This window comes from Cinclus cinclus, chromosome Z (genome assembly GCF_963662255.1).
Source record: "Cinclus cinclus chromosome Z, bCinCin1.1, whole genome shotgun sequence".
Classification (NCBI taxonomy): domain Eukaryota; kingdom Metazoa; phylum Chordata; class Aves; order Passeriformes; family Cinclidae; genus Cinclus; species Cinclus cinclus.
The window spans coordinates 38479755-38503850 of NC_085084.1; the positions used below are offsets into that span (position 1 = coordinate 38479755).

At 37.1% G+C, this 24096-nt stretch overlaps 1 protein-coding gene across 1 annotated transcript in view; it reads right to left on the reverse strand.

Annotated features, from left to right (window-relative positions):
- Positions 1-24096, reverse strand: part of LNPEP (leucyl and cystinyl aminopeptidase) — a 56045-nt gene that overhangs the window by 12578 nt on the left and 19371 nt on the right. Inside the window, exons 2-8 of the mRNA XM_062513332.1 lie at positions 19623-20463; positions 17531-17669; positions 14718-14849; positions 12418-12538; positions 11598-11752; positions 11151-11264; positions 1877-2008 (exon numbers count right to left, since the gene is read on the reverse strand). Of these exons, the coding sequence (XP_062369316.1) occupies positions 1877-2008; positions 11151-11264; positions 11598-11752; positions 12418-12538; positions 14718-14849; positions 17531-17669; positions 19623-20463 (1634 nt within the window). The remainder of the gene's footprint in view (positions 1-1876; positions 2009-11150; positions 11265-11597; positions 11753-12417; positions 12539-14717; positions 14850-17530; positions 17670-19622; positions 20464-24096) is intronic.

The window sequence follows — 24096 nt, forward strand, 5'->3', positions numbered from 1 at the left end:
TGAGTAACATTGTATCTCATGAAACTGACGGCTGCATGATTATTCCCTACTCATTGAAAGTCAGGAGCTGCCCTTAGGACAGTTTTTAATAATATCACCTAATTTCCTCTCCTGCATGTATCCATACTTAACCTAAAGCTCTGCTCCTTTGTTTTTCCTACTATCATACCCTTTCATACACTCTGTTGTTGTAGGTGGATCTTGTCCCACCCATGCGTGTTAGGTATACCGACAGTCTGCAAAACAGTCAGACTAAAAGTAAAATTGTACTGTTATTTCTATTCCAGACAGTACAATGTAGAGGTCACCTACTAATCTATGTCAGCTGGTAGTCCAGTAAAACAAATTCTGTTGTACAATTCAGTAACAGACAATCCTTTGCTTATTAGGGACTGCACTGCAAATGTCTTCTCACATGAATCACCAAGAACTCCACCTAAGCTACAGGAACAAGAGTAGTGGAATACAAAAACTTCATGCATGAAGGAAAAGCTATGCAATGAAATCAGCTGTGAAAATACTATTTCTGACAATGTACAAAATCTCTTTTGGTCAGCTCTTAAAGGTGTAGGTTGGTACAATTTTATTTGAAATGTGCAAATAGTTATTAGTAGCAATAAAGTAATAAAATAATTCTCCAAATATAATGTTATACTAATTTAATGAAACTCCAATCCAATCAGTTAGGGAACTTTTCCACTAAAATTATATAAAGAAGTTTCAATCAGTCAAAGACTGACAGAATTTTTATATCTAAAATTAGCTAGCAACAGACATAATTATGCCAAATGCACAGCTTCCAGAAGTTCACCAAGAAGGGAATTACTTGAGACAGCACCTCTGAAGCATGAAACAATAGCCATGCCTTTTGACAAAAGGAGAGAACCCAAATTCATTTGGCAACCAAGGTAACCTGGAAATCACACTTATCTGTTCTTGCAGTTGAGAAAACAAGAGTCCAAAATAAATGTAAGCACATCACTACTGTAGGTCTATGTGACATCCCAGACTACTCAAGGATGCTAGAGAACATGTGTTGACCAGTTGAGACTTGCAAAAAGAAGTCAGAGGAAACAAACCAAGACTCTCACGGGAACTGCATTCCACTGAGCAGAGGAAGATGTAGCATTTGACTATTTTCCAGTAGAAAACAGCTGTCCCCATGATTTGTAATTAGTTGAAAGTACAAACCAGTGATGGAAAGAAGGGTCAGGTAATACCAAATAAATGAACAAAAGGTTTTCCTCAACACTATCAAAATCCAGTATCTAAAACCTGAGACAATGTGAATAAAAACTTTGTGAATACAGGTATTCCTTCTCTCATGCATTTTTAAGTAAGGCACTGAGATGCTTTAAAAACATAAGCCTCACACACAACTCTCACTAGGCATTAGAAATAATAATATTTCAGACTACCAAAATACGAAGTAAAATAATTTGCATTCAGACACAAGCTTTCAGTTCAGGATATTTCTAAAATACTGGGTTTTTTTAAACCAGGGAGAATATAAGATTAAGTGAATACTCCAGTGTTTTGTTTTTAGTCATTTTTAATCACTTGTTACAGTCTGCTATCAGAATAATATATGCCTAACCGGTTATGTTGCTTTACCTACTGGTTCCCCTCTTACACCTTCATGAGTATTATATTTTGTGCTCAAGAATTCAACAAGATGGTAAATAAGTCCACAAATACAGATACATAATATTTTCCTAATTAAATGCTATGTAGATGCTCAAAAACATAACTGAGAAATCCTGCATTGTTTGAGTGAGGTTTGTCAATACATGCCTATCTACTTGTGATTCCACATCCATATTTTCAATAGCTAATGTATCACTATCCAAATATTTTGCAATATTTTTACAGTTACCTTGATATAAGAAAGAGCATCAAATATTTCTTCTATCTGCTCTGAAGACTGAACAGCAGAAGAGACTGGATGTGAAGAATTCAAGGCATCCTTCATCATAGCCTTGAAAATTAAAGTAAGGAAATCTTCATCCTAGAAGAGAATCATTTTTAACTATTTAGGAAGCTGAAATATACGTGCTAAGCAGAAAAATAAAAGTTGTCTGTGCTTTGCTTCTCCATTGCTCTAGGCAGCAAAAGAACTGTCAGTTTATAATTTATAAAAGCTACTATTTCCCTGTCACATTTCAGCAATGGAATCTCACTTTTGAGTTCACAGACCCTTAAGCCCATCTCAGGTAAGTGTATCACTGGCACCAGACAAAAATGCACCCTCTAAATAAGTGTATGCCAAATTTCACATTTGGCTCACCACTGTTCTCAGTTCATTTACAGGGGGCAGGGAATACAAAAGTACGACTTTCACATGCTTTAAGCATGAAGTGTAGAGAAATTATTCACTACAGTAATGTTTGGGAGAAGGTAAACAGCACCTTATCTAGGGATGACCGAAGTCTCTCATTTTTTTTTCTAGAATGAGGATAATTGAATTTAATACATTATTAAAGAAGAAGAAAAGTCCAAACACTGAGAAAAAGCTCATCACATTAGTATTTGTCCATTTTGCTTCATCACAGCAAGCAAACAATTTTCTATACAGTAAAAACCCCAACAACAACAACAACAAAACAAACTCATAAAACCCCTCTGTGAAATACAACAAAAATAACTGTTAAAGTTTAAAATGTTAAGGCTATTCTTCTTGAATGGAGAAGTTCTGGGTGATGTCTTTGATTTTTGCCAAAACACATTATGGCACCATCAAACAATGAAATGAGATATTGGTCAAGATGGCTTATCACACAGCTTTTGGAATGGAGTACACAGATGTTAGATGTGTCCTTATTAAAAAAGGACACTACTTTTGTGTCCCACCCTCAGCACATACAGAGCCAACAAGAAGAATGGCTATATACTTTTGGTGACAAGCTAGGCCAAATGAAAAAGTTTTGAAACACTCAGTGCTGTAAAAGAATTCTACTGGACCAGGTTAGCAACTCAAGTTTCTTAATACTAATAAGCATGAATTAAGAACTCAAAACCCACACTTCTCCAGAATGCTGCGAAGAACAGACTCTATCAGGCAGGAAATAGTCAGTATAAGTCAAGTGCTTAATATCATGACTAAGGCAAATCACATAAACACTACCAGAAGTTTATTTCAGGGCTAAGGTATGTCCTCTCCTCAGAGACATCTTTATCCAGAATGCAAAATTAGTCTCTCCACTACCCTCTACATTTAATTCCACTAACCATTGTTTATCTGCCTATCATTCTCAGTGACAAGAAAGCTTTATAGCAGTAGATGACATCCCTTCCTTGGAGAAGAGACACCAAATTTGAATCCATAATGTTTTTCAGTGTCTGAAAAGCTAGGTCACTGAGTACATGAGTGAGTTTGGAAATAATCACTACAAGTAATCACTGTATTATGAGAAAGATTCTATCCTTCAGCCATATATATGTAAACAGAACTGCCAGTGGGAGCAGTGTTTTTTAGTAAATATAACTCAATGCCATCACAATCCTTTGTGGTGGACCATCTGATACTTTTATGCCAGGTCTGCTCATTTGTGAAACCCAAACTCATTCAGACACTAGCAAGTACCACAATGATGGGAAGACCTGAGGAGTCACCTCAGGTATGGAAGGAAAACAATGGAAACTTGTAATTAAGAGAACAAAGAGCATTTAGTTGGAAAGAAAAGACTACTCAGTGGAGGCAGCAGAGATATAACAAAGTTTTAAAAAATGTAACAAGTAGCAAGTGCACAGCAGGTTGCAGAAAGAACTATTATATAAGCATTTATACTTGAGAGAAAAGTCTGATGTTGCTATTAGGGAATTGATCACGAATATTATTGGTTAGCAAGCCTATTAACAATTATACTATTGGATATCCAAGTTTGCACTACTCTAACTCAATGGTGAAAATATTATAAAAGCTATACTTTCAATAAACGTCTCTGGTTATATCATGACTGGGGACTGTGTTTCTTTATTATGCTTGCAAATGGCTCTTTGAACAGGGACATACAATCTTCTAAGGCAATCCTGGACCTGCAGCACATCCCAACTGTACCAATGATGAGCTTCAAGGATTGCCGAGGATGTCCTGTCATTGCTGGCTAATAAACAGGTTAGTGATGCAGTACTTTCCTCATAAAATAGGCAACAATATCTCTAAACTAGAAGCCTTCCATAAAAACTGCTTATTACATAGAGCAAAGGAGCAAAATCTTAAAATACAGGAAAAGAAACTCACACAACTACTTACATGGGTGAAAACTAACTTCCCCTGGTACCACCCTAAAGGCTCCTATGATCTCAATCACTGGAAGCAAGTGGGGGATGCTTTAAAATCATGTCAAACACGTCTACCTAAAATCAACTCAGATGAATTTATGACACAGAAAAGTATGTACTCTGCATAGCAAGCTTTTCATAATTCTGAAGACACAGTAATCTCAGCTATAAATTCTTCTGCAGATGCTTCCCCTGCTTTCACGCTCTAATTCGCTTGCTTTGCATATGGAGGGAACCACTGGGGAGGGAAAACGTAAGCGAACTTTGAGAAAAAAAAGCTGACTCGTCCTCTGAAAGAACGTCACAACAGCTGAAAATTATGGCTGCAGCACCATCTACTGACGCAAAGGTGACAAAACAGCCCTTCGCAACTGAATTTTTGCTGCTCCCTGAATTAAAGATTTTTCGGATACCTGTAGAAAAACAGCTTTCTTTCAAAAGGATGTTGAATTGCTCCATCTTTCTCGTGTGGTTTATCAAGGCAATCAGTCTCTGCAAGAGCAATTTTTCTGTTAAATGTTAAAGAATTAAAAAAAATCTATGAAAGAGAATGGTTTTCAATCTTCCAATACATTGAAATGTACAGAAGCTATCGAAGAGAGTTATGTTATCAGCTGACTGGAAATCTTTATTTAAATCGATTATGACAGCAGCACAATATTCTATACGGTGGACAGAGTACAACGGGCTTTGTGAAGACAAAGCACAGGCTAACGTAAACACTGCTAATGCTGCAATAACAAGGGATCATTTGACGAGGACTGGGGATCAGATGATGGTAAGAGTTAAGGATGCCCCCAGAAACATATAACCAAGCAAGAGGGCTGGCTATAAGAACTCTGAAAAGAGTGCCAGACATTAAGAAACTGAACCTGAGTTCTCCACTATAAGGCAGGGACCTCAAGGGCCCTACACTACTTTTATTATCATTTGCGAACAGCTGTGACAAGGCAAATTGATTTACCAGATGCAGCATAAGTTTTTACTCAAACTCCTTAGCTTAAGAACATAATAATCCTGACTGTCACAAGGCACTTGATCTAGTTAAACACAAACCTGATGTTCCCTCAGATGACTTTATCAGAGCTTGTACATATGTTGGTACAGAACAATACAAAGCAGATTGACTAGCACTGCCTTCACTCAACAGCTACAGGTTGCTAGGGCAACAGTTAAAATGTTTTGACTGTGGAGCAGAAGGTCATATGAAAAAGCATCACTCCAAGAACAAACAAGGGAACAAAAATCTAGCAAACCATGCCCTAGATGCAAGAAGGGTTTCCACTGGAGCAATGAATGGCATTCTAAAGTATGACAAAACTGCAAGCCTCTGCCACAGCAGGGAAACTCGAAGATGGGCTTGGAATCCTGATCCTCACAACAAAACAGGATCCAGTGACAGCAAACTCACACAGCTCAAGCTCAAGGAACATCAGGAGGACCTCAGGCAGTGCCAGGATCCCACAACCACAATAAATAACACTGATTTAACCTTATACCTACAGGTTTAAATGGACCCCTTCCTTTTAAATGTCATGCATTGACACTCAGATTATCATCATCATCTTTAAGTGGACTTTTCATTTTACCAGGAATAATTAACTCTGATTCTAGGGGTGAAATAAATATCATGGCATGGACTCCTAATCTGCCTTGTATTATTCCAGCAGGATCACACATTGCTCTACTCATCCCACTTCCTTTATTACCAGTCATGTAATCTATACCATCTGTCTGCTGACTGATGCACTGGAGGTTTTGCGAGTACAGGCACTCCTCAAATTTACTGGTCTAAATTTATTTCTGTGCAGCAACCTTTTCTAACCTGTGTTGTACATGGCAAGTCTTTCACAGGATTAATAGATACCAGAGCTGACAAGGCCATCATCAGTAAACCTACCTGGCCCTTGTCACTCCATCAGTGACTGTCACAGGCATTGGAGGTCAGCAGATGCCACAGCAGTCAGCTAAGGAACTTATAGGCCAGAAGGGAAACAGGCACAGGTCAAACTGTATGTACTTTCTACTACATGCACTACATGCACAGGGGAAGAGATCTGTTATCACAGTGGGACTGACACTGACAACAAATTTTTAAAAGGGGCCACTAATGTGCAGCTGAGATTTAAACTCACATGAAACACTAATATCCCTCTGTGCTACACTCCTCAGTAGCCCCTCAGAGGGGAATGGCTGCAACAAGCACAAAAACTGGTCAAACAACAATTGGATCTGGGAAATACAGTTCCTTCTACAAGCCCATGGAAGACCCTAATATTTGTGATTCCAAACAGATGGGCAAATGGAGACTCTTACAAGATCTGAGGGCTATCAGGGCACTAACAGCCCTGATGGGCATACAGCAACTGGGGATTCCTAATCCAGTAATGATACCTGAAAATTTCAAATGTTAATTATTTACTTAAAGGATTGGTTTTTTTCACAACTGCATTACACCCTGATGCTGCACCTTATTTTGCTTTTTCATTACCATCCTTGAACAACAGTGAACCTATGCAAAGGTATCACTGGATTATGTTACCACAAGGAATGAGAAACAGTCCTAGAATGTCAGTTTGTGGTAGCAAGTGCTTTACAACTGGTGCGACAGCAGTTTTCAAAGGCTTTGTTGTATCATTATATGGATGATATACTGCTAGCAGCAGATGACCCTGTAGTATTGCAAAACTGTTTTGTCCTTTTGTGTTTTTTTCTCTTGACAAATTTACTCTTTGTATTGCAGCAGACAAGGTTCAAATCGTCCCACCATTGGAATACCTAAGGTTTCTATTACTTGAACAGAAAGTTGTTCCCCAGCCCATTGTGCTGTGGACCTCTATTAAAACACTAAATTATTTGCAAAAATTATTAGGAACTATTAGTTAGGCTCACACCTACCCTTGCTATCTCCACTAAGGAGCTGTCACCCTTGTTTAATTTACCTAAGGGAGACACAGATCTAGTATCTCCTCTCCTCACAAGTTGGATGCAGAAGCCTGTGAAGCATTGCAACTCGTAACAAACAAAACTCAAACCTCTTTTGTTTCCAGATGACAAGCAGCATTACCACAGAGACTTTTTCTTAACCTGGTTGAATTCCAACCATATGCACTAATAGCACAGTGGTGTATAAACAACAGTTGTGGATGATAAAGTGGGTATTTTTACCTCACACTACTTCAAAAACAGTAACTACACTGCTCGATGTGATGGTTAGACTTGTTTCCACAGAATGAAAATTACGCCAGACCCTAAGAAGGGAAGATCCTTCTCACATCCACAGTCCTTTGCCTGCAAACAATTTTCAGTGTATGTTCCAAGAATCATTATTTTTACAGGCGGCCCTGATAGACTTTTTGGGAAACATTGTTAGTTCTTTGCCAAAAAAGAACTTTTTGCAGTCTTTAGAAGATCTTCCTTTGCAGACATGTTTTCTAACATTGTCACAGCCCCTGTCTGAAGCAAACACAGTTTTCATTTATGGTTTTGGAAAAACTCAGAAAACAGCTGTTGTTTGGAAAAACTCCACAGGGGATTGGGAAAACTGATTTTTCAGCCAAGGTCAACACAGCTAATAGGGTTAGTAGGCATGGTAGAAGCTTTACAATTGTTTCAAAATTAATCTTTCAACTTAATATCAGATTCCCTGTATGTAGTAGGTACTTTAAACTGTATTGATCATTATTATTTAAAGCAGGTACTCAACAAGAATTTGTTTATGCTGTTATCTACTCTGTATTTTGTTCAATGCAGATCTCACTGGTTTTATGTTATGCATCTCAGGTCTCACTCATCATTGCCTGGACCTCTGGTGGAAGGCAATGTGGCTGCTGGTGCTCTGATGATGATGGCAACAGCTTCAAATCAAATTAAAGTTGTCAAGCAAAGTTGTCACATGACTTTTATCACCAGAATGCAAAACTTTGAGTAAACAATTTGATCTGACTCTTTCTCAAGACAGACAAATTGTCCATTCTTGCCCTGATTGTACTTGTTTAATACTCTTACCTACCACAGTAGGTACAAATCCAAGATGTTTCAGTGTCAGTGAAGTCTGGCAATTGGATGTTACCCACATTTCCTCTTTTGGCACCCTAAAATATGTGCCTGTATCAATTGACACTTTTCCCAAAATTTTTGTTGCCTCTGCCCATAAAGGGGAAAAGGCAAGAGATGTCATTGAACACATGTGAGCTATTGCTGTCTTATGAGTCCCAAAAGTAGTGAAAACTGACAATGGTGCAGGGTACGTTTTACAGCCAATGAAAACCTTTTCTCATTGCTGGGGTATACCTCATTCAACCAGTATACCTCATTCATCAACAAGTCAAGCTGTTGTGGAACAAATACATGCCCTTTTAAAGAATATGCTTCTTAAACAAAAGAGGGGGGATTCCCTTGGTATAACACCTCTGAAACAATTTGATAAACAGTGTTTGCTTTATTTTTTTTTTAATATTTCCAGATTCGATAACAAAACAGCAAGTGAAAGAAGGTTTTCCCACGATGCTTTAACAGGTTCTTGGCCACCTGTCTATTATAAAAGACTTGCAGAGTAAACAATGGCTAGGCCCTGTGCTCTTGTTAACATGGGGGCGTGGTTATGGCTGTGTTTCTCTATCCACAGGAGCTCACTGGTTACCTGTGAAGAACATCAAATCCACCACAGAAGGGATGACTACTTTTAAAGCACCACAATTTTAGCTTGGCAATCAGTTGCAATGGGTTTGTACACAACATATGTAACCCTTTTTATCATCCCCAGCATACTCTGAATTAATGTGAACGAAGCTCAGGTACCACCCCCAAAGATCAGTGTGGCTCACATTAGCCAAAGCAATTAACTAATCTCCCATTTTTATATCCATGACCAGTCCTAGTGATCCATTTCAAACATGTCTGGTTGGTATTCCTTCGACAAAGGATGAATGGAACAAATTATATAATCAAACAGTTACATGTAACTGTACAAGTCCAAGTAGGCACAGACCACTATGGTGTTTGGAATCACAGCAGTTTAAAGCTGACCCGTCTGTGAAATGGTATATGAGCAACACTGATGGAAGCATGATAAAAACAAGTAACTTCCCTGCTCTCTCACTGCAGCCTCAAGAGCTGGATATACTCGGCTCTGTAAAAGCTCCTCTGTGTTTTTACCTTAACTACACTAATGATCCAAATGCAGACAACACAGGGGTTAACATAACTGGTACTGGCATTTATCATAATGCCTCTGCCTGGTGCAATTTTATTACTCCCTCACAAATCAGAACAGAGACCAGTGCAATAAGCCTGCCTGATAACATATTTTTAATATATGGCAACAGAGCATGCAAAGGCATTCCAAGTAATGCAGCGCGAGGTCCCATGTACTTTTGGTTGTTTGTGTTTCATCCCAGTCTTGAAACTCTAACCAACTGGACACTACAACATAGGCAAAATAAATGTGATGCTAGGTCATTTAAAACATGACTGCAACTCTGAGGGTGAATTCTAGAATAGAGCAAAGAGATTTTTTAGTTCCTTAGCTGCCTCTATTGATACTGTACATGCCTTGAACAGAATTAAAAAATGAGGTTGTTGGCTTGCAAGGGAGAGTAATGCTACTACTAATGCTTTAACAGGATTGTTAACACATGTCGACACAGTACACCATGCAACACTGCAAAATAGAGCAGCAATAGGCTTTTTACTGTTAGCCCAAGAACACTGATGTGAAGACTTCAATGGAATGTGCTGTATGAACCTGAGTGACCCATTCTGAACCCATTCACAAAAGCATCCAGGAACTGAAGGAGCTGTCTGGAGAACCACAGCAAAGCCAGAGATGGGATCCTTTTGGCCTATTCTCCTGGTTGGGAAGATTTCATTTTGGACCTCGGGTCAAACATGTAGTTGGTTTTGCTGTAGTAGGACTCATAGCACTTTTGATTATTATGTTATGTTTACCATGCGTATTTTCTTGTATTCAACAGCTTATCCATCAGAATGTAAAGCAGGTAATGCTTATGCAGACACAAACTGTACTAGCTTTGCAGTACTCAGTAAAAAAGAAAGGGGGAGATATAGGGAAAGAAAACAAAGAACTTGTAATTGAGAGAACAAGGCATTTAGCTAGAAAGAAAAGACTATTCAGTCAAAGCCGCAGAGATGTAACAGAGTTTTTAAAATGTAACAAGTAACAGGTACCCAGTTTGCAGAAAGAACTATTATATAAGCATTCATCTTTGAGAGAAATGTCTGATGTTGCTACTAGGAAACTGATCATAAATATTATTGGTTAGCAAGACTATTAACAATTATACTCTTGGCTTTCCAGCCTCATTCTATTCTAACCCAATGGTGAAAATATTATAAAAGCTATGTAATAGCTTTTATAATATTTTAATAAACATGTCTGGTTATACCACGACTGGGGACTTTGTTTCTTTCATACACGTGCAGCCTCAGGCATATTTAATAACCTAAAGCTTCCTAGGTCTATTAGGAAAAGCAGAAGTAGACAAACTTGTTCAACAACATGTCTGGACTTGTTCTAGAAAGATTTTAAGTTATAATTTGATATATAGACATCTACATGTTTTAACACCTACTATTTTGCACAGAATACTTTAGCCTTCACAAAACACAGAAGACTGCATGTAGATTACTACCAAAATAAAGCAAAAAAAATCTAAAATTCACAGAAGTAATGTACTTTCTCAAAGCCACTTCCAATATAATAAAATGCCAAAGAAGAGATGTAGCATGATCTCAGTCATGCCCAAAATTAATTTCAGTATCAGTTGATAGGTATCAATCATTTATAGGCAGCAGTAAAAACAGATAATAGTGAAGATACAGTAAATGCAATGACAGAAATTACTTACTGAATGTAATTCTGGAAAAACCTCCTCCATGGCAAAGTATTCCATGAATGTGGCAAACCCCTCATTCAGCCAGAGATCATTCCACCATTCCATAGTTACTAAATTGCCAAACCACTACAAAAGACCAAAACAATCACAATTTTCTTAGAATTAAATTCAAATGAGAATGAATCAAATGAGAAGTATTCCATCCATCCTCTGACTTATCTTGTGGTAAAATGAAGGTCAGTCAAAACCATAGTAAAGCTTTTGCAGCAGCAACTCCTTATGTGTGGCATGAAAGTTGCAATCTGCCTGCCGTGCTGTAGAAAATACACATGCAGATTTTCTGAACAGATACAATGCACAACCCAGTCATAGGGGGGGGAGAGGTGAATTCAAGGACAAAATCACACTTAAAAAACAAATAAATTAAACAAGAAAACAATAACCTTTCCAGACTAGTACCTGATGGGCAAGCTCATGTGCTATCACTGATGTTATTAGTTTTTTATCCCTTGCTGAAGAAGTATTATTATCAAGTAAGAGTGCAGTTTCTCGGAAGGTGATCAGTCCCCAGTTTTCCATTGCACCAGACTGAAAATCGGGAATTGCTACCAGATCTGGAAAAGATTTGAATGATTTAGAAAACATCTAATCAAAGCAACCCTGTCTTTCAAGCCTACCTATTATATGACACAATCATTAAAAAATTAATGATTTAAACCCTGTGGCGTTAACATACACACAAATCTCAATAATAAGACCCACAGATTTATAAAGATGTTTCTCTAGTAGTACTCTTGAGACCAACAACTTAAAGAGACCCTGCCTATGGATCACGCATGAACAAAAGTAACATGGAAATGAGATGGCTTAAAAATACACTACTGAAAAGTAGTATCTGAGAAGACTGCATTTCACTATCTTTCCAGTCAAACCTAATGCATGTACATGTATAAGTACAGGAGTCAGGCTGCAGATCTTGCAGCTGTCAACATAGTAAACAGACAGAATTTCCTCACTACCAAGTTGAGTAACACCAAAGAAATTCTTCTGTGTAAACTTACGTAAAAATATAAGAAATCCAGTTCCAAAAGCTCACAAAAGCTTCCCAACTTTGGGACTTACTTAATACTTGCACTCAGTCAGACATGCAATTATTTTTTACAATTACTTTATAATTCAATAATTGCAATACTTTTTTAAAAATGAAAATTCCTATGCATTTTTCAGATCAGAGATGCTTCTGTATTTTATTTCTTTTTTAAAGTCCTACAGAACTTACCTAATTTTTCAATAGGGTACTTCATTAAAAAGTATTTTTGGTAAAATTTCAGAAGCTTCACTGCTGTGTCTAGGGCATACCCAACTTGGTTTAGATGCTGCGGTATGGCATAGACGGATACCTAGTCCAAACAGAGAAGAGAAAATATTTGAAACTTGCAGCTATGAAAGATTTAGAATTGAAGGAGGAGCTGGCAGGAGTTCCTGAAACAGATAAAACAACATTTTTGCGAGTATACAGACAAATTACGTAGTTATTAAGCCGCCCACTATAAGCTGATTCTTCTTACTGGCGTTAATGAACTTGTCAAAATATAGGGACACTGTCCTGTGTGTATGCAAGTACAATTCAAGGATGACAACATTAAGAAACGTGTTCAAGAAAGGTCTACATGACACAAATTTTTAAATCCCTCATGAGTTATTAAGTGACCCTCCCTGTACACCTCAACTAATCTTTAGGCTATTACAGTATTTATAGTATGATAGCAGTAGTATAATCTGCAAGAAACTATCTCAAAAAATAATAACTGCCATAGAGCTCATCCCTATCTAAGGTATGGCCACATTAGACACAATGTAAGAAGCACTTATAAAAATTGAAAGGTTACAATGTCCCCCTATTCATGTTGAATTTTCTGTATCAAGAAAACATCTTTGACTAGGTTACAGATAGGTTCACGTTTATGACCTCCTTTTTAACACAAACTAAGAAATACATGAATAGCCATATCCCAGCTCTATAAAAAAGGACTCCCTCTTCCTGTGCTATAAATTAGTTCAACAAATCGCATTTCAAACAGATGGAAAAGATCCTTGAAATTTTTGAGTTTGAATGAAGCACATATAAATCCTGGAGTACAACAGTATTATCTGCTGCAAATTTTAAGCTCAAAAACAAAACATAAGAGCCTCCCGGGATCATCCGGAGTTGAGAAAAATCTCACTGCATTATGAGCATGAAACAACTTGACTTCAACTCTACACTATCTTAAAGCTTTCATTACAATAAATGTATTCTGTGTGAGATCTTTGGATCTCCCAACCATAAATTTCTGGAAGCATTCTGAGTCAGTATTTCCTGGGAAATGTCAATATATGCTTCCTTTTAACTGACTTCCCTGGTCTGCTAGACACTGATGAGAGTACTTTAGACCTACTAAAATTCTGGCCTTACTTTCTCCCTTTATGGTAGTAAGCACTCTTAGCAGGATTAAAATATTAATAATTTCTTTAAAGAAGGAATTAAAAATAATAAAGATAAGTAAGAAGAGTAAGAAGTATTCTTATTAAGTTAAAAAATTATCTGCCTTAAAGAACTGACTGTATGATTTTACCAGAGTTCAAACACAGACCTGAAAAAAAGCCACAAAGTCAGAAAAAAAAAAAAAAGAGTAACAATCTGTTCTATCAAAGCCTGTCTACTATCTTTATTTGTATTTGTTTATTGGATTAAAGAGAGGACTTCTCCTTCTACAATGCTACTGGCACTATTCCCTTCAGCTTTTTCTAGGTACATAGGCACTTCTAACATTTCACCACAAAGGGGCAGCTTCTGCTAAACAGTCATGAAAGTCGCTGCTTACATGAAACTTCAACACTTTCTAAAATAAGATTAAGGAGCATCTACTAATATTACCACGTTTATTTTTTTAGTTTCTCTAACTGCACATATTGTAGAAACAGGCCATACCCTTGCAAAGGACAAAGCTCAAGCAGAAGACCCACTGTTTGATGTTTGGAACCTTTGGAAAAACAAAATTAAATAATTGTATTTAAGTGACTAAATTTAAGTGATAAATTATTTAAAGTCAGCCTAAATTTGCATTACTATAGAGCATTTACTGTAATGAGTTTTCTAGGTATGTTATCTTGGCAGCTTCAGAAAATTTTTGTCGCACTGCTTGAAACCACATGTAGGTGTTCCTTGAAACTTGCCACATTTCTTTGCATCCTCAGTACAACTCCTGGTTTGCATGACATTACTGTTCACAGATGAAGCAGTGAAGACTTCAAAGCTTCCAGCTCTGAAAGCTCTTAGGAATTTTACATTTTGTAAATCTCCACTGTTAACAAGACCTGATGCAGAGTCCCTAGCTGTAAAAGTATATTCAGTCTGGTATCACCTCAGTCCACTTTATAGCATATTGCTTTTGTCCCCTAGCTATAATGAGTATAATGTAATTAAGAAGATAAATAAATTTTAAAGAGACAGTTTTCTTGTTGGTTTGGAGATCTTTTTGTTTTCTTTAGCAGCCTGGCCAGCTTGGGAAGAATGAAGAAGAACTTAAAAACACATACCAGAGTCCCGTTAGCTATCTGGCTGATGTTTTTCAAGTCTGCAACAACAAAAGCTACTAGATAGGTACTCATCTTCAAACTCACAAAAAACTCATCCTGAACAATTCCATTTGTCACAGGTGTTGTGGCTTTCTGCAGGGGAAATGAAGTACTATTAATGCAGATAAAAGAACACTAAGATATAAAATAAATCAATGTTAAATAATTATTTCATGCTACAAAAAGTTTATAGGCAAGCTTACATAATATATTTATATTTTTGTTATATTTCAGTGGGATTGATGACACAACAATGCAACAAACTTAAGAAAACGTGAAACATGTATGCTTATACACACAAAATTATTTGTCAGGTTTTATTATGTAGTATTACCAAACAACTACTCTTGTTGAAGCAACTAGTCTAATTTGGTTTGCATTTGAAGTCTCAGTATAATCCAAAGTCAACATATAGATCAGCATTAATTCAAGGGAGTGTTAGGCTAGACCAGAGACACAGTTCAGCATAGCCTTCTAAAAATACTGGTGTTACATGAGTTAAATATTTGTCTCTTTCCGTAACTCTCAGCAAAACCAGATAACCAGACACACTATTTTAAAACTGAACAAAATATTCCTCAGATTGCACTTCTACAAATCAAAAGAGAATGCATTTTAAAAACTGAGGAAAACCCAAGATTTCACTTACTTCAAAGCAAAAACATGCCCGTCTTAAATCCACACTGACAAAAGTAGCTACTCAGTTTTCTGAGCACACAGTAATACACCATACAGAAGTAAGATACTGTACTGTACCTCAAGTTACTTTTTGTGCAGTTTGCTTTAATACTAGTCCTAGGAAAGCATGCTATATGCCTTAAAGTACTTTTGTATGTATTCCTTCACAAACATAAAATACGAAAAGAATAAAGCAAAATGTTTAAAACCATTATAGCACAGAATACTGCCAAGTCTGGAGAGAGATGGCAGTTCATAAATTCTGAAGCTTCATGTATTATTTTGTTTTCAGAACCCACAAACATTTAAAAACCAACAATAACCTTAGTTTTAGACAAGATCATTTTAAACCAAACAACGTTTTGACATTTAACTGTCACTGAAATGTAACTATCAGCAGTAAAGAGAAATGGATTTTTAAACCTGAAGATATAACCACTGTAATAATTCAATCTGACCATGACACATGAATAGAATGCCATCTTTGAATTCCTCCAGGGAATTCACAAATTTCTGCCTTTACTACAGGTTTTGTTTTATAAGGAGGTGACAGTCTATTTAAGGAAATATGCTGCAGCTGCAGATAAACTGGTTTAAAAAGTAGCTATCTTCATAACAGAAACAAACAAACAAACAAAAAAAAAAAAAAACAAACCAACAAACAGGACAAACAAAACCACAAAAGGTAGCTCTACAGGTCCAAAATACACAGTTTATTTCTAGCCTTAGTCCATGTCAGACACTATATATTGCCAAGTTAGTAATGTACACACTAGCTGACAAGGCCTAGTCCTGAGATCTTTTGCTCATGTTGTCATAGATGATTATTTCAGCAATGTCTGCTGCACACATCACAAAATACTCTTGAGTTGGACGGAACCTCCAAGGACCATGGAATCCAAGTCTAAGTGAATGGCCCATGTGAGGCTCTAACCCAAAACCCTGGCATTATCAGCACCTTGCTCTGACCAACAGAGCTAATTGTGAGTGTATGTAGTAGTACTAAACCATCATTTACTACCTGCACATGTAGAAATTGGGAAGCTGCTGAAAGATGCCTTAGCCACTTGCCCAGCTCCTAGCAGAGGAGAGTGAGTGAGCACCCTTTCTTGTTTACAATAAACAGAAGAGTTGTCCACCAGAGTCTATTTCTTCTTGTAATTGCTAAGAATCACTACTCATCCAAATAAATGTTCATACACTGTGGATAGATACTATTTTATAAGGTTGCAATTATAAGCTTCATTTTCAAAAACAAGGCATCTGCATTAGCACCTGAGCTTTAGACAACTTTCTGGAACTCAAGCTGCACAGTGTACATAAATGTACCAGCAACACCAAAGGTGTAATTTCCTCATTACTGTCAGTATTGAGTTTCTGCTGGGTGATAAATAGTGTTAATGTTTTGATGAGAGAGTACCTAGTTCAGACACAGACTAGGTAACATTAGTCTTTCTCATTTGTCTGAACTAATTAGGCCTCCATAAAGATTTGTCCAAAGGCATTATGGCATAAAACATCACCACAAAACTCAGAAATGCTCTTACAAGATTTTGTCTGAAAAATTCTAGTTCAAGGAATGTCAGATCCCTCATTCATGTTCTGGAGCTGACTATATCCGTAGTCATACTTATACCTTCCCTCAATTAGCCACAGAAGCACATCCTTCAAGATCAGGCCTATCTTTCACAAAGACTGGTGCTAGTTACACAAACTACTGCTGAATACTCCAGTACTCTGCAATGTGCAGCAGCAGCTAACACAGAAAACTTGAAAGCAAACCTTAAGGGCTCTTGAGACCAATGTCATCAACAACATAACCTTTGCAAAATAATGATTCATTTAATTTCAACAGGAATCATTCAGTCATTCAACTGTCTATCAGTAACATCCTACACTGTGCAATGCATTGAACAGTTGTTTTTCCTAAAAGTTCAAGCCTTTGAGAACAAAACAGTTGATAAGGTCATATAGTTTATAGCTTAACCACTCAGGTCAATCCCCTGGACATTAATGCAATAAAAACACAATCAAAATCACTGAAACAGATTACCTAGGCAGCAGCTCTACTAAAACTCCCCCACAAAAGCAAGTACCTTTGGCATATTTGATAGAGTGGAAAGTTTCTCTTCCCTTTTGATCTTGATTAAAAAAGTAGCTTTAAGTGCTGGTTCATCAAAGCATGGAAAAGCAGACCTTGCTGCCAGAGGTTCAAACTGAGTTGCTGCAAACCACCTAATGGGAAGAGTGAAGAAGAACAAAGTAAGAATTATTAAAAGCATAAATATCAATTTATTTAGGATAGAACAGTCATTTCCCTCCTAAATGTTCTAAAGAGCTTGTTATGAGAATGGATTTTTTGAACAGTAGGTGACAAGGGTGGGCCAGTCAGATGTTTCGTTCACAGTTTTTTTCTCTAAAACCCAGTAATGTATACTTATTTGAGGAGTAACCTTCTTGCTATTTTTTGCTTTCTGAACAAAGAATAATGCACCTGGAATAACACACAAAACAATCATCAAAATATAAGCCAGCGCCAGTTTCCAAAGAGAGGGAACAAAAAGAAGATTGAAAAATTAAATTAACGAGCATGCCTACTAAATAAGAGTTTGGAAACCTCTGCAGTAGATCTGCAAGGAAGCTTTTTCCATCTAATTGCTAGGCCATTTCCTGCAGATGTTCCCACAGTTCATCAAACTGTATGCCTGCTCCCTGAGCTGGCTAGTTGATGGATTCTGTCCAAGTTCATGTACGGTCTTGTTTATAATCCAACAGCTATTCATATCACAAGAAGAATTCTCAGGAGTCTGTGTTCCTTCTCAATTACTTTTATACTAACTAGCACATGGCTTTGATGGAGAACATCTCTGACTTCTGCACCTGCAAGACAGCACAGAGTTCAACAAGTCTACTAATTGAAGTATTTACGGGAACTAAACAAAGAAGATGTTACATATTGTACTTTTTTTTCCCCTTGCATTTTTTAACCTACTATCCAGCTACCCGCAAGTGTTTAGAGAGTTTATTTGTTCTGCACCATGATTCAAACATTTTTGGATATACAGCTTTTCTGAGAAGGCACAGTGCTGACATCTCACAAGACTAAACTGCTAGCCTACTTTCAACTTCATACTCTTTTCTTCCCCCTGACAAATTTATGCAGTTTCACCCCACGACTGTGCAGAAGAAAAACAAGGAATAAAGAACAATTCTGCACAAAAATATAAATAAGGCACAGGTTTTTTCTTTTTTTGTTCTTTTGGCAGTAAGTTGAGTTATTTTGCCATTTGCTAATTTTGTATTTTTGTGACAATATTAAAAATATTAAAAAGAAAGTAAAACTAAACTAAAGAAAATACATTTTTATATTGCTGCAGTAACAACAGAGGTTATCAGAACAGTCTGCATTTGTAAAACTACAGACAATAGGCAGACAGAGACAATGCCCCTGCAAAAAGAAGAGGCAGGCAAGACAACAGACATTACGAAATCACTGAAGAGTTATCTGAAAAGGATTTACTGAAAAACATGCAGGTTAAAACATGTGTTACATCCTGCTCCTGAACAAAAGCAGGCAGCACTGGACTGAAGGGGGACAAAACCTCAAAAAACTACTCAAAGATCATATTTTTTCTCTGTGGACAATTATGCATTCTCTTTCTACTAACGTAAATACAAAAAGAAAAGAAAGCTGCAGCTACATCAGAAGAGGAAAAAAATTCACTGAGTTTCAGTCATTTAGGTGATTTTTGCCTTTTAAACACACTGCACTCTTATGTCCGCTTACTTCATGGGAATGCATGTTTTAATGCTTGCAGTAAATTGCTTAGCTGATCCACACAGATTTTCCTCTTTTTTGTTGCACCACACTTTTTCTAGAAGACTTGTATGGATAGTTACTTGTCCACAAAGGCATGAACACTCTTAAGTATATGACCAGCATAAGGCCCATTTGAAGTACAACCTACACACTGAAGTACAGTTCACTGTCGGAGAGGCTGCCCTGACTTAAGGAACTCACCCATGAAAGACATTTTTCAGGTAGATTCATCAAGAGATTAAAGACTGATTTTTCTCAACAAGAGTAAGTTGCATAAATGTCCAATTTTAAAAAACCAACATTTTCACTTCTGTTATCAAAGCACAGTCTAGAAGTGACAGAACAGGAAGTTATTTTAGTAGCCATACCTTTGCTTAGAGTTCTCATCCTCATAAGAAATTTTGTAAAAGCCATAGTAGGTGTCTGATAAATTAGATGAATATTCCATGTTGACAGTATAATTCTGTCCTACAAGGAGAGCCTCCGGAGCCACGAGTGCAATCTGGTCATGCAATGGATATTCCAGGAATTCAACTGGCTTTGCTTGATGCCCATGTGATGAAGAAATTGTTGCCTTGGTGATATTAAGGCCTGAGCTATGAAGTACAATCTTCTGAGTTACATGAAGGATGTTGACCACTATTTTTACAGAGCCTGAAAATTTCAGAGTAGTTAAATTTGGCTGCAAGACAAGATCATAGTGCAGTGGTACAACATCACCAGGAAGTCTAATTTTTGCCCATGGAAACAGTTTTCCATTGGTTGCCAAAGGGTATATTAGTTCCATTGTACGATTTTTTTTATGGCAGCCTTCTTTGGTAAACGTACACTTGGGAAGAAGATAAATCACTATTATTAATGAAAATGCAATCACAAAAACAACTGTGCAAACCACCATGGTCCTCGCAGAGGGCACTGTGCATGATCCATTTGGATTTTGCCTATATACAGGCATGCTATTCTGCAGACCCGAGCTTCTATTCATAAAGGACATCCCCAACAATTTTGCTGATGATTCATAATCCTCTTCATCATCATCCATTTCATGCTCTCCAAGGCCACGGACCAAGAGGCGGGAGCTTTTTGGTTCATATTCCACTTCATCAGGTTCCAGTGGATGTAAACAAGGCTCTTTTGCCAAGTCAACCACATCGGGCTCTTCCTCAAACATACTGTTTTCAATCATATTCCTGGGTAACTGGACTCGATCTGAAAAAGAAATGACCATGTATTACATCATAAACAACAGGCTTGAGTTTAACACCTCAAAGACATTTCACTCAATTACAGCATGGGAAACACCTTTACAGTACATACCATCAAAATCTCTTCCATTTTCTCTCCTAAGCTCGTTTCCCAGAAATATTTCTATGCTTTTCTGCCTATCGTAACTTTGCTTTTAGTATCTTCAAAAGGATGTTTTCCTCATGCATAATCAAAAGCACCTTGCACCATATCTGGACATCTGCTATACCACTGCATTGCTCTCCCAGTCCAGTGATGCCACTGGCTTAGCTGCAATTCTTCTACTCCAGGAAACTATACTTGTACTCAACTAAATTGTTTAACTTGGATTAATTCTTATGTTGCACAGTAAAGCACAGCAACCAGTACAGCTCTGGAAGTCTTTCAAATATGCTACATTTTGAGTTCTTTAGCAGAGGAGAAAATCTGCCAATGCAATGGCAGCCACACAAATAGAACATCCATTTGACATTTTAAACTTTTCATAAACATTGCAAAAAAGATAAAACTATTTCCCATACAAAAATAGCAGTTAAAAAACTATAGTTCAAATTGACATCTTAATTTAAGATGTAGCTCATACAATCCTTGAAACAATTCATACATCTAAGAAGTCAAAACAGTGCAATCAGACTGTTTGCCTCCATAAAATTCGTTCTTAATAGGTAATGGACCAGTGAATATACACGAGGCATTTAAATTCAAACCAAATTCTGAACTCACATTTTTATAGCATGTAGTTACATTTTAATGAAAATTGTGATCATATCTACCACTGTTCATGTAAAAAGTTATCTTTTAGCTAATTAGTCTCCTATCACAGGTTTTATCCAAGGGACTAGACAGTACTTCTGCTCAACTGCAAAGGTTCAGAAATTAACCTAATCTCCTTCAGACATGCATGTCTACGGTCTACTGAACAATATTCACATCACACATCTATCCTCCACATTATTTGTTTCCAGAAGAAGCAAGCTGGTTTTTGCTTTGTATGCACTGTCAAGTAGGCTTTCATTAATTTCTAGCAAGAATGTACATTTTGCCAACCTATAAACAACCTAGAATATAAGTGTTCCTCCAGTGTATTATTTATTTTATTTTTCATTTTGTTGAAGTCAAATTTCTGTATGGCTGAAAATCTCAAAAGTGAAAATATAACATTTTAAAGAAAAGATGACAAGAGTATTTTCAAATAAGATATATTAAGTTTCTCAGCATTCACTCTAAATGTATCAAGACTTTCTGTTTCAAGGCCACAAACTCAGAAAAACTGAACTGTCAGTTAAGCAATGAAAAGGCCTTAAAACAAGGTAAAAAGAAAATAAAAAATCCTTCCCTGAAAAGTTCAGTAAGAGAAAGGTGCACTAGTCAACAGGAGGTATTAGTGATGTATGAAAGCAGAGAGTTTGGTGAAATTTGGATCTACATGTTCTAAGAAGGAAAAGAATCAGAGGGTCACAAGATATCCGAGATTGGAAGGGACTTCAAGAGGTCATCTGCTCCAACCTCTAGATGAAAGCAGCTTCCAGAATTTTCTATTCCTATGGCATTTCCCAGTACAGTGCTCATGTGCCAGCTTTTAGGCTGCAGCTGCATTCAGTGGTCTAGCACTATGATCTTTAAACTGGAGCATGTGTACTTCCATGTCAGTTTGGGGGCCACACAGAATACAGAGGACAGAAAGCCAAGTTAAATTACAAGTGAAAACACACAGGCAAACTAGAGGAGGAAAAAGAATGGAAAGAAAGTACTGTGAAGCAAAAACTCTTCTACAATTCCTCTGCCCAAGAACAATTTATCAAGAATTCACTATACTGCTTCTAACAGAAGTTCTTGATTACTCCCCTCAGCTGGTTGCTTTTGAAATCTACTGACTAGTTTTGATCAAATTTGAAAACAGACTCAAGACCAAATTTATTCAAGACCCAACGTAATCCCACCCCAAAACAACCAGCTGCTGGTGGAAGACACCCAAATCCATATCTGCTATGTAGAAAATGCAGGTATTAAGACTCACATCTTAACCACTCCAAAAGGTAGCAGTCAATCAGTACACAGCTCCAACCCCAGCCATGGCATGTGCAGCTGCATGGCCAGCAAAAGAGGTAGAAGACAGGGGAGGCACTGCAGAGGGAAGGAGGAGAAAGATGAAGTGCATAAATCTAGCAGAAAGTAGGTTTCATCAGCTCTGATGCTTAGAGAACAGTTTGCTTTTTGAAGAGCTTATTCTCTAATAACTTTCTTCTAAAGACAGTATTTTCACAGTTGCATGCAGGTGCTAACAACTTTTTCAGTCAAAAAGAATTATACTAAAAAAATCCCAAACTGAAACTAACATACAAAAGTTAAACTAGAAGCTAGCTTCAAAACAATTCACAGTTTTAATACCTAGAGACATTAATTTCTAGGAAAATAACAGTTATAGTAAATTTCTGCAGAAATACTTGCACAAATTGGAAGAAATCAAACCATGTAACATCAAAACTTTACTGCATATCAAAAGCATCACCAAACTACTAATCTCCACTGTGAAGAACATAGGCCAAGTATCTAAAAGTTACTAAAGCTATTTATGCTGACATAAAAGTCTTTTTCTTTATTCACATTTTCTGGAGATGAACCATGGAAAATTCGTTTCAAATTTTAACACTCAGATAAACTCTGAACTCTTTGCTTCCGGCTGGTTCACTGGCATTGATTACATGATAGTGTGACTGAATTGAACTTTTCTGACAGTTCAATTTTAACCCATGGACTGCTACAATATCAACTAAACAGCCACATGAAGGGAGAAAAAAACAGTATTCTTAAAACTGAAGCATGCCACAAGGAATAAGGAGCAGTTTGAGGAGCATGACTGCAAGCACCACATTTCACTGCCATCTCTTATACCACATATGGCCAAGCAGCAAACATTCCCGTTTTAAAACACCATACAAAGCAGATTAATTCAGATTCCAAATACAACACAGGACAAATTAGTATAAATGCAGGAGTTGAAAAATTAACCTGGAAAGAAGCTGCATGGTTCTAGTGAATTACCACTGGTCATGCCAGAAGTTGCAGGTGCACAAGAGACATTTGTGGTCACACCAGTACACAATAACGGAAGTACTGATCTGAGCTGCTAAAATGCGCTACAAAGCTATCTGCCATAAAGCATGACAATTTAAATCTAAATCGCTGCTAAACACAAGTTTAGTGTGAGAGCAAACAAGAAGGTGAAAGAAAAAAGTCTCAGAGGTGAGCGTTTTTGCTGTCTACATAGCACTAATGATATGCTAAGAGCCTAAAAGTTAAAGCTTAAGCTTTTACCTCCATCAGCTAAAAGCTTAAACACACCCAAACAAAAATAATTTTATGCAATTCTTCTACAATTTTTTATTCCAGAAACAAGAGATTTTAAACATCTTCCCCAATCCGTGATCTATTATCTCATTTAATGGTGAATAATATGAATACTCACTGTTAGAAATAATCCTTAGAAAAGATGTGAGGTTAACTACTATATTATCAACAAATCCAGAAAACTAATCTTCCTCATACTGAAAAACCAAAGGAAGGAAGACATTTTCTCAAAATTGATGGTTCTGAAAG